The sequence below is a fragment of the Pezoporus flaviventris genome, unplaced genomic scaffold (assembly GCF_033815535.1).
Source record: "Pezoporus flaviventris isolate CSIRO_AGI_PZ_B2104156 unplaced genomic scaffold, CSIRO_AGI_Pfla_v1 ptg000064l, whole genome shotgun sequence".
NCBI classification, from domain to species: domain Eukaryota; kingdom Metazoa; phylum Chordata; class Aves; order Psittaciformes; family Psittacidae; genus Pezoporus; species Pezoporus flaviventris.
In genome coordinates, this window is record NW_026892612.1 from 951,918 (window position 1) to 968,701 (window position 16,784).

At 39.7% G+C, this 16,784-nt stretch overlaps 1 protein-coding gene across 10 annotated transcripts in view; it reads right to left on the bottom strand.

Annotated features, from left to right (window-relative positions):
• TRPM3 (transient receptor potential cation channel subfamily M member 3) overlaps window positions 1–16,784 on the bottom strand; it is a 410,566-nt gene that overhangs the window by 249,050 nt on the left and 144,732 nt on the right. For 2 of the 10 annotated variants that reach the window (XM_061470786.1, XM_061470785.1), the window contains exon 1: window positions 12,380–13,009. The exons of 6 other annotated variants lie outside the window; for them this stretch is intronic. In XM_061470786.1, coding sequence (XP_061326770.1) covers window positions 12,380–12,469 — 90 coding nt within the window. In that variant the 5' untranslated portion in view covers window positions 12,470–13,009. Of the gene's footprint in view, window positions 1–12,379; window positions 13,010–16,784 lie in introns of those variants that run through there. 2 more of the 10 variants (XM_061470788.1, XM_061470787.1) reach the window with 1 other exon arrangement.

A 16,784-nucleotide genomic window follows, 5' to 3' on the forward strand; every position in this document is an offset into this window, starting at 1 on the left:
TGAGGAAAATCTCAAAAGTGAGATTAAGAGGCATAGCCTAATTGCATCACAGAAGCATAGAACAGGAAGCCTAGAAAGATGTAAGATTTTAATAGAGCAGTTTTGATGCAGACATACTGTTAAGTCCCTCATTTCAGCAATTTCGAGTTCTCCAACTTCAGGAAACAAGATAATAGGCTGTTATGATTGTATGAGCACTGTTATTTCCCGAGAAGGTTGCTTCAGTGGTTTCTGAAAAATCAGTCTAGAGTCAAGGGATACTAATTCTGAGCACACAAAAATAAGGAACTCTTGAGGATGTTAATCCTAGTTCTACTCATGATGATATGTAATAGGTGCTTCTAAACTTTGATTTTTCATCTGCAAGAGAATTTTTCTAGACTACATATATATTCAGTGTATGCAACAGCATTTTGGCATGAGGAAGAAATGCTATGAGAGGAGAGACATATTAAAATCATAGAATCCTAGAACAGTTTGGCTTGGAAGGGACCTTAAAGAACATCTGATTCCAACCCCCTTGCTAGGTGCAGGGACACCTTCCACTAGACCAGGCTGCTCAGAGCTCCATCCAGCCTGGCACTGAACACTGCCAGGGATGGGGCATCCACAACTTCTCTGGGCAATCTGTTCCACTGCCTCACCACTCCCATAGTTAAGGACTTCTTCCTACTATCTAAATACCAGCTTAGTTCAGATGGTGTTGCAGTATTAACTTGCTTTGGCTAAAGCCAAGAAAATGTGCCCCAGAACTGGTGTCCAACTGCCATATCAGCCAAGCTTAAATCACCACTGGGGAGAAATCCTTCCTGACATGAAATAACCTCTGCCTTTCAAATAAGCATTTACTAATAAGCACTAAGAGTAGAATTAGGGTTGGGATGACTGTCTCAGAAAATGTTATCAAGTTTAACTACTTCAAGTTACCAAGGCTTGAAGCAATGTCATAGTAAGTGATCATACTGATACTGAAATAAAGTGTATTCTATAAAACGAGCTACAGTAGAATAGTTCACTATACAATTCTATATTTGCACTAGGAGCAAACACTTCACCATTTATGTGGTTTAACTGTAACAAAATGTCATTCTGCGACTGCATCAATGCAAACAAGCACTACTACTGCTATTGATAGTGAGCATACCCTTATTGCTCAAAGAAAATAAAAGAGCATCTTTTCTATGTTATGCTGTTAATCAATTTCATTAATAAATGTTCCACACATTTCTCTGCAGCCACTCATATTTAGCTAATCATATTAAGTAGTTTGCTTCAGCTTTTTGCCCTCCCCATTTACTTCAATTTACTTCAAGGGGAGAGTAAACTTGGGATTTGATATGGAAAAAAATGACATTAGTTATGCACAGAGCTATTTGCAGCAGAGATACCTGAACACATGCCCAGCCTTGAATTTAAGTAACATAATGTACATTATATATATCCTGGACAACTGTAGTGTGTCTGCTACTAGCATCAAGATCCGCTAACTTGCAAGTAAGGGCCACACCCCCTAAAAACTGGCGAAAGTGTCTCCGTTGATTTAACTGGATTTCAGGTAGGTCCTAAATAAATCAATGGAAACTATCTGTGCTAACACAGTGCATGGCACTGAGATCCTAAATTTGTCAGATAATTCAATGCAAACACTTTTCTCAGTTTCTTACTTTCTCAGGCCTTACGTAAAGACTTCCTGTTGTAGTCACATATCTGGCAGACTGCAATATTGGGCAAACAAGTAGGTCTTCTTATTGGTTTTAACTCTACAGACATCCATTTTAACATGGGACATTTTAGTAATGCTTGACAATTTTTGAACGTTAAATAAAACTGAAAATTTGCACTACTTAAGAAATAAAAGTAATCAAAAGAAAAAAAAACATTATATTCGGATATTAGCAATAGCAGACAGCAGCTTCTAAGGCACAGCAATCCTCTGAACAATTTACTATTCCCATCCTGAATAAGCTAAAGCTCCCATTAATAAGAAACTGCACAAGATATTTTTTGCTTTATAGATCAGATCTTTATCTTTAAATTATTCTTAATCACATGTATCAAGACTAACTCGATCACATTTAATTTCCCACTAGGACATCTCTGAAAACCTTTCTTGTCATGTTGCCCCCTCCCCAAATTTGTGTTAAAAGGCTCAAATCCACCTTTTTATTCCAGAGAAATTAAATTCCATCGTTTGTATGTACTAAAGGTAACACATATGCTTGAAGATCAGTGTCTTAATAAGAACTGTGCTGCTGATTGTCCCCCATATGGAGTTTTAAAATTTCTTTGCTAATGTAACCATTAGCACACACTGGTTTTATTGCTATGCAAAAAACTAAAAAGGGTATTTTTACTGTGCAAACAGAAAGCGATTGTGTTGTTAGTCACCTCACACTCTTGTAAATTCAGTTAAATCAGAAAGAATTTGTAAGCATTTTAACAGAAATGTTATTTAGTCTCTTAAAGAGACAGAAATGAAGGAAGGTTGTGATACCTTGTATTTCTTTATCAACCCTTCCTCAGTTTATAAAGATAGGATTAGGATGGAAAACTGAGTAGGAGTCCCTCATATCCCTGCTGGCCTTTCCATTAAGATACCTGAAGACAACAAAAAAGACAGAAAAAAGTGAGCATCAAGGGAATTCTAGTCTAACTAATGGAAGAAATAGTGGAATAATCTAATAATCTGTGTTGGAAGATGAGAGCCGTATGTCATCAGCTGATCTATTAAACGAGCCAATTTCCAAACACAACTCAAGAATTTTTAAGCACAAAAAGCTGCTGAATCTGTTCCCTCTGCTTGTACTGGGCAAAACAAGAAATCATAGAATTTAAGCGCAGCAAGAAAGATCTAGGCAGACACCAATTAAAGTATTTTTGATGGCATAGATAGGGTCACTATAAGAGACTGCCTAAGAGGGTTATTATGGCTTTAGGAATTTAGACAATCACCTGTAAGAAATTATGCACATTCAAGTAATCCTGCTACTGGCGGGACAGAGTAAGCAACTTTTGGGGGTATCTATCTTTTCACAATGTATCCCTGCTGATCCTGTTCTCACAGCAGAAACTAAATGTAGGACTTCTAAAAAACAGGCACCATATCCTTTCTTAAGACAAAGTTGGATTAGAACTGAGTAATTAAAAAAAAAGTACTTGGCTTCCAAGCAGTATTAATTTGCAACTAGATATATGCAACAAAGATGATTAGAGGACTGAGGCACCTTTCCTATGAAGACAGGATGAGAGAGTTGGACTTGTTCAGCCTGGAGAAGACTCCAGGAAGACCTTACAGCAGCCTTTCAATACCTAAAGGGGGCCTGCAAGAGATCTGAAGAGGGACTTTTTACAAGGTCACATAATGACAGAACAACGGGGAATGGATTTAAACTGAGAGAGGGGAGATTTAGGTTAGACATTAGGAAACAATCCTTCACTATGAGGGTGATGAGGCACTGGCACAGGTTGCCCAGAGAATCTGTGGCTGCCCCATCCCTGGCAGTGTTCAAGTCCAGGTTGGATGGGTCTTTGAGCAACCTGGTCTAGTGGAAGGTGTCCCTGCCCATGGCAGGGGAGTTGGAACTAGATAACCTTTAAGGTCCCTTCCAACCCAAACCATTCTATGATTCTATGACATGAAAGATAATACAAAATTACAGCCATCACATCCAAAACCAAAGGGATACATTTAAGCACTGCTGTGTTTGTCTTAATGAGCATTTTGGGCAATTCTGATGCCTGATCTACCCATCCTTCAGGCAGGCAGAGTTGACCTCTTCATTGAATGGCTCAGTCATTGGACTGCATGCAGCAAATTATTTGTTATCATTATTACCATTGTAACCTGGCACCACTATTGCTTCTGTGAGCACAAGCTAAGCAGCTAAGTGTCAGAAAACTGCTTTGAGTGATGCAATTCAGAAAAAGGGCCTGTCAGGAGGTGGGCAGAAATGTATCAAAAAAAAACTGAGAAAAGCAGTAGTATTATGGCTAGGTTGTGCAGATCTTCACAGTTTTAATGTGGTAACACAAAATTTGCAGCTAGAAAAAAACTGTTCATCAAAAAGGGCCTCCTGCATAAGACAGCGCCTAGTAATTTGAAATACTGAACCCAAAAGCTGAACATGAACATATTTAGAAAATACTGTCTGTGATTCAGAAAACTTAGAAAATTCTACATACAATCATGTAAAGTCAGTCTGGAAGGTTGTCCTCAGGGTATCCTGCAATTAGTTTATCCATTTCTAGTTTTGGTCTGCTTTGTAGCTGTATGCAAAGATGCATGTCAAGTCATTGCACTGGGAAACTTAGGTGTGATACTGCATTACAACAGACCCAGCAGCAACAGGCTACATCAATTCAGTAAAACACAAAAGTTCAAAGAAGGCATCCTTCTGTAACAAAACAATGCAACGCATTCTCCTTATATTCTTAATTATGATGGCTCAGTAAGCTACTATGTCTGCCGCTGCATCTGCCAACAACACGTGAAGAAAAAGACAACTGAAAGACTGTGCTCAGTCACCTTCTCACATCAGCTTGATGATTGTTTTAATTACATTATAAGAATCTTGATTATTTTCTTCAGGAACTTTCTTGACACTGAAAAAAGCACTTTGTCAGACTGTTTCATGTCATCGTATTATTTGGGGGATGAAAGATATCTTTGATTAAATGATTTTATTTCATGCTTTATTATCGGCTTTGACATAAATTTCCAGAGACCCTCAAAGGGCATTTCTTTTTACACTGTAGCATAGCCTTGTTAGCCATTCAGGTGGAATAAACCACTCTGCTTCACTTTATGGTCCCGTGCTCAGAATTTTTCACACAGCACCCTTCTGAACCTAAGGAATGGTATTGCAGAACATTAAAATCTTATGCTGTTAATACAGGGTTCCACTAACACAGTAAGTAGCCCTGTATTTTATTTTTTTTTTTAATTTCTCTGGAAACAAGACCATCTACTTTTTGATAGGCAAACTTATTGCAGTGGTTTGTGTATTACCAAGATCAGTGGGAATTTGGGCCACTTACCACCTCTGTAAGTATTCAAATCTGGAAAGCCTGAGCCTCATGAAAAAACACAGATCATTTATGAGCCTTTCCCTTCTGTGTGCAGGAATATGGATGATCCTGGATGACTTCTCTGATACCTCACCTTTGCCATTGGCCATGCAACACAGAAGAAGGAAAAACTGTGCTGTATTTTCTAAGCTGAAGGTAAAGACACTAGTGAAACAGACAGATTTAGGGAAAGGTCTAAAAATATGATTGACACTCAAGAGGATAAAAACCTGTAGCTGTTGGAGGATTCTTACTTTGAAAGAGTCAGGTATTTTTGTACCGTAGCTGCTGAATCAAGAGTGAGAATTTAGTATTACCTTTTCTATCACTTCCTTTTGAGAAGCACTCACATGGTGGTGACACACCTAGAAAGAAACGCCATTTTTTCCTAAAATTCTCTGGTTTAAAAGAAGAAAGTTTGCATTCACAAAGCCTTTTTCAACCTGAAACTCAAAACCACTTTTCCCTCTAAGTGAAAGCAGCAGACTACAGCTTTCTCTTTCAAAATGGCACTGATACGTCTACTTCTTTTATCTGTAGGCTAGAAACATGACTTCTACTGCTAGACTTTCTGTTTCGATCTCTCCCTTTCTTTTTTCTTGTGATAAAATTTCTTTTTGCTATTACATCACTTCCAAGTCAATGGTCACCAGCCTGAGTCATATTCATGGGAAAGATTCAGTTAATAAGGCAAACTGCTAACAATCCCCAATTCACCGTAGATAACATACAAAATGCACACTGCATCAGAATTAACCAAAGTGACCTTTTCTGTACATGAAAAAAAGAAAAACATCATCAGCTTCCACATTTTCTTTCCCTTCTGAAGAAATGAACTGGCATAATGTTAGAAAAAACTTAAGACATGAACACGCCCAGATCAGCACCTGTCACTGCTGATGAGAAGCATGACTTCTAGAAATAAGCAGCTTTTCGGAATGTGCAATCCCCAAAAGACATGTTATCAGTTCTTCAATCCCAGGTGTAAAATGTCTTCACATGCTGCCATTACTTGATTTAAAACATGAAGTACTAGAGGTGCAGCTAACAGTTGAGCAGCAGTAATGCGACCACACCTGTGAAAGGTGCCCTGAAGCTACTTTGCAGCACCCACTGCTCCGCTGATTTGGGGTGTTAAATGAATTTCTGGATGATAAAGCAGGAGCCTGCAAAGACAAAGGAATGGTCTAGCCACGTCTCTTTCCTGCAATCCTTAAATGATGAAACTGAAGGCACAGGAGTAGAACATACAACAGAAAGCAGAATCTTTCTCTTTGCTGCTAACACAGCTTTTTGGCTTCTAAAGACAAACAATGGACCACAGAAAACCTATGAATTAAGAGTCAAAAACACGCAATACCTATCGTAACTGTAATAGATATAACTATGATCTTCCTGTCAGGAAAACAGAAACTGGCATATCAAGTAATTTCTTTCTGAACAGAACTTATGTTCATTCTTAAAGCTCATCTTTCATACCATACACAGCATCCCACCATACCGAGAGGCGTGAGCACTTTTTCTATTAGAGAATTTACAAGAAAATTGTTACATTGACTGATACTTTCTACATGTCAGTGTGTTAAACAATCTGATCCCAAGGGGTGAACTGTCATTACCTCCCATAATTTATCAAATCCTCTTGAAGGAAGCATAGTGGTGGCTCATTTGTTATTACAATTTATGTCAGTAAGCAGCTAAGTGCAGGCAAAGGTAAATTACTATTCTCATTTTACTGTCGGTAATGTGCATATTACTTTCAGAAACATTTAGTGTGCCAGTTCACTAATGATAATAGTATGCATTAGGATTTGTTCCAAGTATCTCAGTTTTCCAGTCAAGATTTCATAAACCTGTCTTTTTACTTTGTTGCAATTTGAAAGGCAGACATACATGGTAAATTAGCTAAAATAATAGTCAAAATAAATTCTTAACTATTACTCAGTGATAAACCAGATGACTCTACTGCCAACTGGGTATCAAAAGACCAGCCAAGAGATAAAAATCTACACATTTTGACTGCCTCCATTTCTGCTGATTTTCTCATTGATAGTGAAGGAAATAGCACAAGAAGTTTACACTTCTGTTTATGAAGACCGTAACACAATCTAACATTTCCATCTCATGGTTATGGCACACAAATCCGCTTAGAAGTGATTTTGAAAATTATCAGAAGTATCTTTCCTGAGCTAATGGACTATTCTATCAATCCAATAACTTTTTTTTTTTTCCCTTCAAACCCATCTGAGGAATAAAATCAGTTTCAAAACACACAGTCTTCTCTCTTACAGTCACTTTTTCTCACAGTAGGGTGCTTAGAAGCATAAATATTTACTATTTTATAGAGAACATGTTTCATTCTTCCACCATTCTGGAGAGGCAAATTTTTCATTCAATTTATCAAACCAGGTGTCCTGAAATAAAGTTGTATTTGATAATCAAATAGCAATGACATTTTAGCTGACTCAAGCTGTCGAACAGTGTGGTGTTTCACCGTGTACCTTCATAAAGCCTGCCAAGTGATTCACCATCTTTTTTCCTATTGATACTTTATGGACATAACTAAACTTGCTGTATCTGGAGAAATACTGACAGAATTTCATATGTATATATTGTGACACTTAAAAGACACTGTGCTTCGTTCTAATGAACTATTTTTTACCTTTTTAGTTTTCTCTGGGGCTACCTTATATACTCTTGGTAGGGCAATCAAATAAAAATAAGAAAAATAAGACCTAGTTCCTCATTTGGTAAGCAACTTAGTGTCTGATTTCTTAAGTTTCTAGCAATTCCTGGAGGTAGATTAGGCTGCTGCCCATGTTAAGTAAATGTTCTTTGTATTTATGTAGTAGATAGAGCTGAGCAAGCACTTTTACAGAGCCATGAGCTGGGAAAAAATTCTCCAAAACATTTTCTCCATTGTTTTTTCTGATTCACAGTGATTCCTTTGCTCTGTCCCTTCCAAAGTTCTTGCCTTCCAAGCCTACTTACTGACATGCAATTCAAATTCATTATAAAAAAATTTAGTAGTGTTACTAAGAAAAAAATAGCATGGGTAATTTGTTGCTTTCCAAATGTTTAATGTCGTACTTCTACACATGCATGTCCCTAAATCTGTATGATTGCACATTGCAGACCTTTTAATTTTTAGTCCTCTGTCTACTCCCAGTTTAGTTTTTGGTTTGTGGATTTTGGTCTTTTTTCAGTGTTTTGCTCATTCCTCGATCCCCTGGCATGTCCATCTGTCCCAGCAGAAATGCAACATCTGCAGTCTCTCCCAGGGCACAGGGTCCCCTGAGAGAAGTCTTTAGAATGATGTCATTCATTCATTTTTCAAGAGCATACAACACTGCTCTGAAGCATCTGTTCTCTCTAAATCCTGCCATTTGGACTTTGCTTCCTTTCTTGGGACACAATCTCTTCTTCTGACATACAGAGACTCAGAAACTCTTCTCCACCATAAACCAAACAGAAACATGACTACCAGAGCTTCCTGCAACTGGAACAGTAGCTCTTACATGTACAATGGCACAAAATGGATCAGCACTGCTTGCCACCAATATTAAGCCTTCCTTAAAAGAAATTAAAAAAAAAAAAAATTAAGGTAGCAAGACCAAACACACAAAGAAACAAGCTTCATAACTTGGGCAGAGAAACAGAAGCTGTGCACGTCTCTGCTGGAAAGCCACCTCTGGAAACTAATAGGACCATCTGAGGAGAATTACGGTTCCCCTCTCTGCGCAAAGCCACCCTCTTTGCTCGTGTGCTCAAGGCACTTGTTAATCCTCTTATTTCAGATGGGAAGGCATTAGTGTGTTTGTGTGTGTGTGTTTAAGCATGTAGAAACCACTACAAAAAGTACCAGCACAAAACATGCTACAGGAAGTATTTATTAGGGGAAAAAATGGGAGCAGTGAAGGATGAGCTGATGACACAAGCAGTGAAAGCATTCTTTAATTACTTGTTCCAATCTGTACTTCAAATACAACTCCCAGTACTCTCTGTGCCTGTTAGAAAATGAAAAACTGAGAAAATAGGATTATAAAACCATACCTGAACATGAGGTATTAGTGAAGTAGGTTAGAATAGGAACGCACGCCTGGAAGAAAAGCACAGGGAGCAAAGCTGGACAGCATCTGTAAATGATCCTAGTTATCTAAGTTAAGAGAGGCCACTGTGGCCAGAGCCATATCAGTCAGTTCAGGCAACTGAGCACTGCACACCATTTCAACAGAACAGAATACAAGCATAGCCTACCTGCTGAATAACACCTTTTATTATTCATTTAAAATCAGTAATTTCAAGACAATCCTACAGATTTCTAATGAGCAATATAAACTGAGAGGCCCCATGCAGGTCTCAGATTCCACTGTTTATTTAGATCCACCAGTGTGAAATCACTGATGCTACACCTGAAATTACATCCACAGGGTAAGAACTTTAAACTTCTCTTCAAGAAAACATTGCATTAACTGAAAGTTTTGTGTTGTTTATTACCAAGGTCCAGGTCAGGCCACAGTGACTTTCTCATGTGGAAAATGAGCAACCTGGTTTACTGGGAAGTGCCTCTGCCCATGGCAGAGGGGTTGGAATTCAGAGATCTTGAAAGTCCCTTCTAACCCAAACCATTCTATGATTCTATGAAACAGGAAATCTCTGCAATCTCTCATTCTTTACAACTTCTGGCAAAAGTGTATCCTTAAATTTACTGATGTCATTTAGTTGTTTCATTCTGGTAGACTAAGTAAAGCACTGAAATGATAAAGGCATAATGATTCTTTGTATTCTTTTAATAAATTTACAATGTACACTGAAATAGAGTTTGGGAATCACAGATAAAGCAGAGAATAAAAAATGAAAATTAGTCATTACATACTAGCTTTTGCAAACTTTATTCTGTTACTGGGAGCATTCTCTGCAGAGAAAGGCTGTATAAAAATGGGTCTACTGGATGTCTACTGAGAAACAATATTGCATTAGCCCCCAAGACCACTTAATTAATTTGGAAGCCAGGCAATTAAAAAACGAGCTTAGATTTCTGCAATGGCCTTTCCAATGTTTGTGGATTCACAGGAGCACCCTTCACTTAGAAAAAAAAAAAAAAAAAAAAATTATTTTTTAGAGAAAAAACACGAAAGAGAAAAGGACACAGACACCATTCCAATGAGTGAATTTGTGTACATAAACATGTTCAAATTCCCTGAGGAAAACAGCAAAATATTTATACTGCTCATCTGGTAATTTGATTCTGCTGCTGTCAGGCTTTCTTTAAGAGCTCTTCATGACAGGAATACTCCTTCAGGTTGGCTATTGTATCTTTTGTGGAATTAGGACAATGAGGACCTGCTCTTATGTGAATCACTTGCTTTCTACATGTTAAATATTAGAAAAGACAAGAAGTATATCTCAGAAGCAAAATTTTAAACTGATTTGGATCCTTGAAGATGCTTCTATATGCATTTCCCTCTCCAGTCACCCAGCTCTGCTCACCACCTCAGGAAGGTGCAAGAGACCCACCTCCTTTGCCATGGTCTCTCTCACACCTCTCACACCCTCTGTGCAGGGGTTGCTTGTCTCTGGTTATTCGCCCTGCTCCTGTTAACTCTGCAGGGTCCACTCCTTATCTGGCCCTAAAAGGCTATAGCCGTAGCTTCAGAAAAACATTTTTAGTCAGCTCTTTTAATAATTAATCACAACATTCACCCTTAAAATGTGCAATGAAGAGAAACCATACACAGGGGGCAACAACTGTTTGCCAAAAAAAAAAAAAAAGATAAATATTGCAGACTCGCCTCTCCCCTCCGGCACTGAGAATGATGATAAAATACCCCATACCTGAGCTCTCACACCTCAGGAAAATTAGGTTTTCCTACACGTATCTGACTTGTAGAGTATGGATATTCTAACATGTGCTTTTGGCGTGGGGGGCTGGGAGGAAAACCTTTGCAAAAGAATCCACACCACTTCCTGATTTGCTCTGTATGACTTATATTTTGATTTTTTGGCAACCTAAGTTTTATCTTCTCTTTTTTACAGCTGCTCACAATGTACCTCCCAGCAGCCATACATCTGGTTTGGAAACAGAATTATCTTCTAGGGTAGTGCCCTACTGTCAGGATGCAATACATACCTGTTATCATACACAGTATAGTCACTTGTGCATAACAATAACCCATGCAATACAGATCTGCTAATTGCACTATCACCATGCTACACTACTACTCTAATATGTTGCATTAGTAAGGACTGACCTAATTTCGAAGCTACCCACACAAGTATCAAATGGTTGTATCAAACATTACCTTCTAATACACCCTTAGAGTACCCATGTTTTACCTGGCTGCATATTAATTTTAAAGCCAAAACTAGCAAATACTAAGATAAACTGAGATAATTAATGTCATGAATCCAACATTTTATAAAACGTATTACAGGTGCAGAAGCCTCAAGAGACCTGATCATGTTAGCTAAATTTTCACTGTATAATCCAATTAACTGAGAAGTTCTAAGAACAAAGAAGACTTTTCAGTTTAATGCAACCTTTTTTCATCACAAAGTTGATTCAAGAGATTTTGTTTTCCAGTTACAAATGCCTCTAAAGCAGCTTCAGTGGGCCATGCAGTAGTAGCAGTACTTTGTCTGCTGAGACTAAGAGCCCTCCATTGTCTGTAATTTTTTTTTCCCCAAAACAATTATCTCCTAGGAAAACACATTTTAAAACACTTTCAGAAACACCCTCAAAACTATGCAACTTTGGAAGCAAAGAGATAATCATCATCAGAAAGTTTCACTGATTATGCCTGCTCTGCCAGTCTTTAACCGACCTGTTCCTGTGTACACCTTTCAACAAACCAAGGTATTTTTGGCCACTCACATACTGCTCCACTTACAAGTTGGTCTGAGTGGTACCAGATCTTTGTGCGTTTCCTAGGACGAGGCAACCCTAAAGAACGGATAGCAGAGAACTGCTCACAAAGGGACACACCTTAGCAACAGACTCCTTCTTCACCCCTGGAAGTTCACGGCTTGTTTTTTTTAAGACAAAACGAACAAACACAGAGGATACCCACCACCCTTTACTCCCTTTTTACCCCACTCACAGACCTTTCTCGACAGATAAACACGCCGAACCGGAGCACAATTTTGGTATCTTCAGGTACTCGCAAGGGGCTTTAAAGGCAGCAAGGAAGCTAATTAGAGGCAAAGTTGGGGCTATTTCTGAATTAACTTTCCAGCAACAGCGTCTGCAGTCCTCCGGCAGATGCTGAGCGGCTGGCGCCACACCGGTTTTCAAAGCGTGCTGTCACCGTACCTTCAGAAGCCTGACGGAGGGGAGGAAAGCGGCATGGCACAGCTTCCGGATGGTCCAGTTCAGCGGCCGGGGAGCATCGGTCTGATTCATGACCCTCCGCAAATCAATCCCACTGGGAGATCAGCCGCAGACCTGGCAGCGCCTACCGCGGAAACCGCCCTCCCCGGCGCGGGCACCCCGTGCGCATCCCGCCCGCCGCGGGGCAGGGACCCGGAGGGACCGGGAGGGACGGGACGGGCAGGGCTCGCCCGGAGCGGGCAGCGGGCAGAGGGCTGGGCTGGGCTAAGCTGGGCGAGCTGCGCGGCCGTGGCCACCGATCGATCCTCCTTAAGAAAGCTGGCTCCTGCGTGGGAACAGCAGCGCTCATGCATACCAAATGCGGCTGGATGGAGGCGATCAGCCCGCTGCTCGGGGCAGGCTGCGCTGCTTGAGCGGAAAGGGGCAGCCCGCATAAAAAAAAAGGCTGCAGTGAGAGCTGCTGCTCCTGCTCTCTCCTTCCTGCCCTCCTCCGAGAGCAGCCAGGTTAGCCGCTCCCAGGCACGCTGAGCCATCCGCCTCGCTCCTCGGCTTCCCAGGGAGAAAAGACGGGCAGAAACGAGATAATTTAAATAAAGCAAACGGGGGGGGTACTTGTACTTTCTTTCCCAAAGCATTGCAAGGAGAGGGAAATCGGCATGAGGGGAGGGGCCAACGCTCAGACAGCAAAGAGAGAGAGAAAAAAAATTATTCACTCTTGATTTACTGATACAGTGGCCCTAGAAAGCATAGATTCATTGATCTGGTATAGTACTGGTTCATTAGAGGCAACTGGCAGTGGTTAGAAGCCGTATTGTAAGAGTGTAAATGTTAATATGTACATTCTGGCAAACACACACACACATACCCCGCACAACAACAACAATGAAAAACTAACGTCAAGCAAGCCAAGTTCACAGTTCAGCTCATTTTAATATTAAATCTGTGCACAGAACAATTATTTTAAAGCCATGCAATCACTATTAGTAATAGAGTTGGGGCAATACAAGTATAACAAATCATGTTTCCATTAGGGGCAGTTAAGTGGCTTTCCCAGCTAATGAAGATCTTGAATGCCAGCTCTCCAGCTAAAAGAAATCTGTTCCCCCAGTATTTTTTTGGAGGGGATGAAGGTTACATGAGGGAAGAGTTAGGAAGTGCAAAAGCAAATATCCCATAAAGCAATGGGAATTATTCATTTTGCTACTAATGACCAGTTTTTACTAGCAAATATAGTAAGTATATTAATAAAGTATAGCAATGACTATAGAGCAAAACAGCCACTTCTCAGTACAGTTTAAGTATCTCATAAATCAGGTTAGGAAACGTGGATTCTATAGCTAGATTTCACTGATCTGCCATTTTCACATGGCATTCCTTTTCATCTCCATAGTGCACATATTTTTCTCTATTTTTAATTTATTCTTGTTACTGCATATACATACATCATCGATAGCTGGTGAATAATTCTCCAAATGAGGGCAAAGAGATGAAGAATACTATTTCCATGAGGCTATGCTAATCTGCTTGGATCATGTATTACTGTCTATAATGGTTTGCAGTAGGGTCACAAATCTAAAACTCTCTAACAATACTTCTGGTTTGCTTTTCAAAGTTTATCTAAGGACAGGCAACTTTGTGAAAAACAGGGAAACTTTAGTACCTCAGTCAATACCATCAGATCCTCCAAGGAAAACAGAGGATCCTAAAAACTGTAGTTACCCCTCAAGAGCAGGGAAGGATTGGTATTTACATCCTGGTCTTCCTCCCCAAAGGAAGTCTTGTGCTTGTACACAGACTGATACTCTCCAAAACCTGTATATTGAGGCCCATGTAGATAGAGCCTATTTGCATTGAGGAGGAAGCCCAGTACATCTGTGCTTTCTTTTGAACATACACATACCAGGCAGCTCTTCCTCACTGTACCCTCTTAGGAACTGTGTGAACGTTCTTATTCAATCTCAGTGTTGGATAAAGTTCTGTCCAGAATGTAATGTCCCAGAACATAACTGCAAGGCTGACTTTGCTCCGGAAGGGTTCTCTCACTTCTTCCACCCCACTGCACATGCTAAAATGATGAAAATTCAAAGGTGCAGAGACCAGACCGTGGGTTGTGTATGGAACAGAATGGGTGGAACACCTGGAGCCATTTCCTTGTGAAAAAAGTTGTGCCACTGACTGGCACAAATGGTTATGACTGGGCAGCTAGGTTAAATTATACATATTTAAATGGCTTCTTGCTTGAGCTCAGAATGTATTTGTTTTATGAAAGAGTAAAAAATCTTGCTGTTGATAGTGAAAAGGAACATAAGTAAATTATTAAGTAACTTAATTATTTTCTGAAACCAATTTTACTAAGGCTCCAGTCAACAGACATATTAAGTACATAGAAAAAAATAATTCTGACTTTAAATAGCATGTACCTTAAAATACATGCAGCATGATAACTTTGCTGTTATAACGGTAATAATATCCAGTGATAAAGCTTTTGAGGTTCACAGTAAAAGGAAAGTAAAAGACTAAACAAATCAGAAACAAGGACTCCAAGCACTTCCGTATCCCCCACACTCCAAGCCATGTTAATAACATTTCTTTACCCTTGAAGATCAGGAAGGAGTTTCTTGGGAAGGTGCCAGACTCATCTTTACCTTGACCCTTTCACTTCTGTTTTGTATTAGGCATCTGCCATAAACCTGACTGTTCAGCCTATGTGCTAGCAACAAAGAAGACAGAGCAATCATGGCATGCTGCCCTTCTTTTCAGTGAGTAGAGTAACAAATCTCTGAGGAGTCTCTAGAGCAGAAGACAATAAAGAAACATAACAGATAGCTTTAATAAACTAAAAATAGTGAGCCCAATGTATCTTCTAGCTTCCACAGAGCTTCCTGTCTTTTTGCTGTTTTACATTGCCTTGTGCCTTGTCTAGTCATTTGTATTTGCAGAGAGTGCAAGAGTACTAACTGCAGTCAGTGGCAGTAAGAAAGCTCTTACAGACAGAACATCACCATGACATGGGAACTTCACTTACACCACAAAGTTCTTGGGTGCCTCTCAACATATCATTTAATCTCTGCTTTGCCCTAATTTTAATTAATTTTAACCCTTATACATGTATCTTGCCTATAAGCAATACTGCACTGATTTTGAGTGTAAATTTCAGAGAAGTCAAGCAAGGAGATTTCTTTGTCTTGGCAGCAGCCTCCAACAATTTGTGTAAGTGTAAATGGTGAAGGATTAGGAAGCAGAGAAGCAAATTCTGAAAAGTTTTTTTTTTCAGAGATGCTGACAGCAATGGTTAAAAAATACAGTAAAAGATTAGGGAGACGTTGGGTTTTGTTTGTTTTGTGCAGCTTTTTATCACTTCAGTGAAAAATTCAGAGTTTGAATCTCTTATTCTGTTCGCTGGAAAATCATCTGCTCAGCTTTTCTACAATCTGACGCCCATTAGGAGATGCAAAGATGTAGCAATCCCACTAGAATTTATGCTCCTACTTTGCTAGAGCTAAAATACAGATCTGTCACTTTCATATTAAAACACTTTGTCCCTGAAGAATGCTCACTGCACCATCAGTATTCACATCTAGTCCTTTGTCTCTTGCCAAGGAGCCCCTTTGGTATCACAAGAAGGCATAGCAAATTCCATTGCTTCCTGAAATACAGAGAGATTTCTATTATTCTTAAACCTATTGTTCATGGAAAGCACTTTTAAGAGCACCTCTTTGTAGATTCCTGGCATCTAGTGTGATAATAATCCTACACTTAGAAAGCTCTGATACTGTAAAATTTAACTCCTCTGAGAATGCTACGGAATGAAAAATGGCTGAGAAGTCCATTAACATCCAGACCACTCAGCACACCGTCGATGTCCAACATTTTCAACCTGAGAGCAAACATTTAGCTAAAAGTATTGTAGACCCAGGTACTGCTCTTCTATCCTCCCTAGCTAACAATTCCTTTATGAAATAAGAGATTCTGTGTAAATCAATAGCAGAAAGGGCAGGCAGGATGAGGAAACCAGAAAGGTGTATTGTCAGTGTGGTAGAAGGCGACCTCTTCTGTGGAGCCACTGCCTAACTGGGGACAAACATCACATAGAGGCAGAAGAGTTTTCCCATGATACCACACCCGTTTTTCTCATGTACATCAAAGATGTGAGAAGAAAGACACATCTTCACACTGCAGCTATAGACCCTCTTTGCCAAGGCTTCCTTGCTCTTGGAGTACCTTCCTGCTTCCTCAAGGGCTTGCATTGCCCAATAGGGTAGCAAATACCAGACAAAACAGAGCTACTCTTGCACCCATTTGCTTGCAGTGTTCATCATGGGAGTACTACATAGACATCCTGAAGCAGAGGTGTTAGATCTTCATAAACCACTTTGGCCATCTTCTA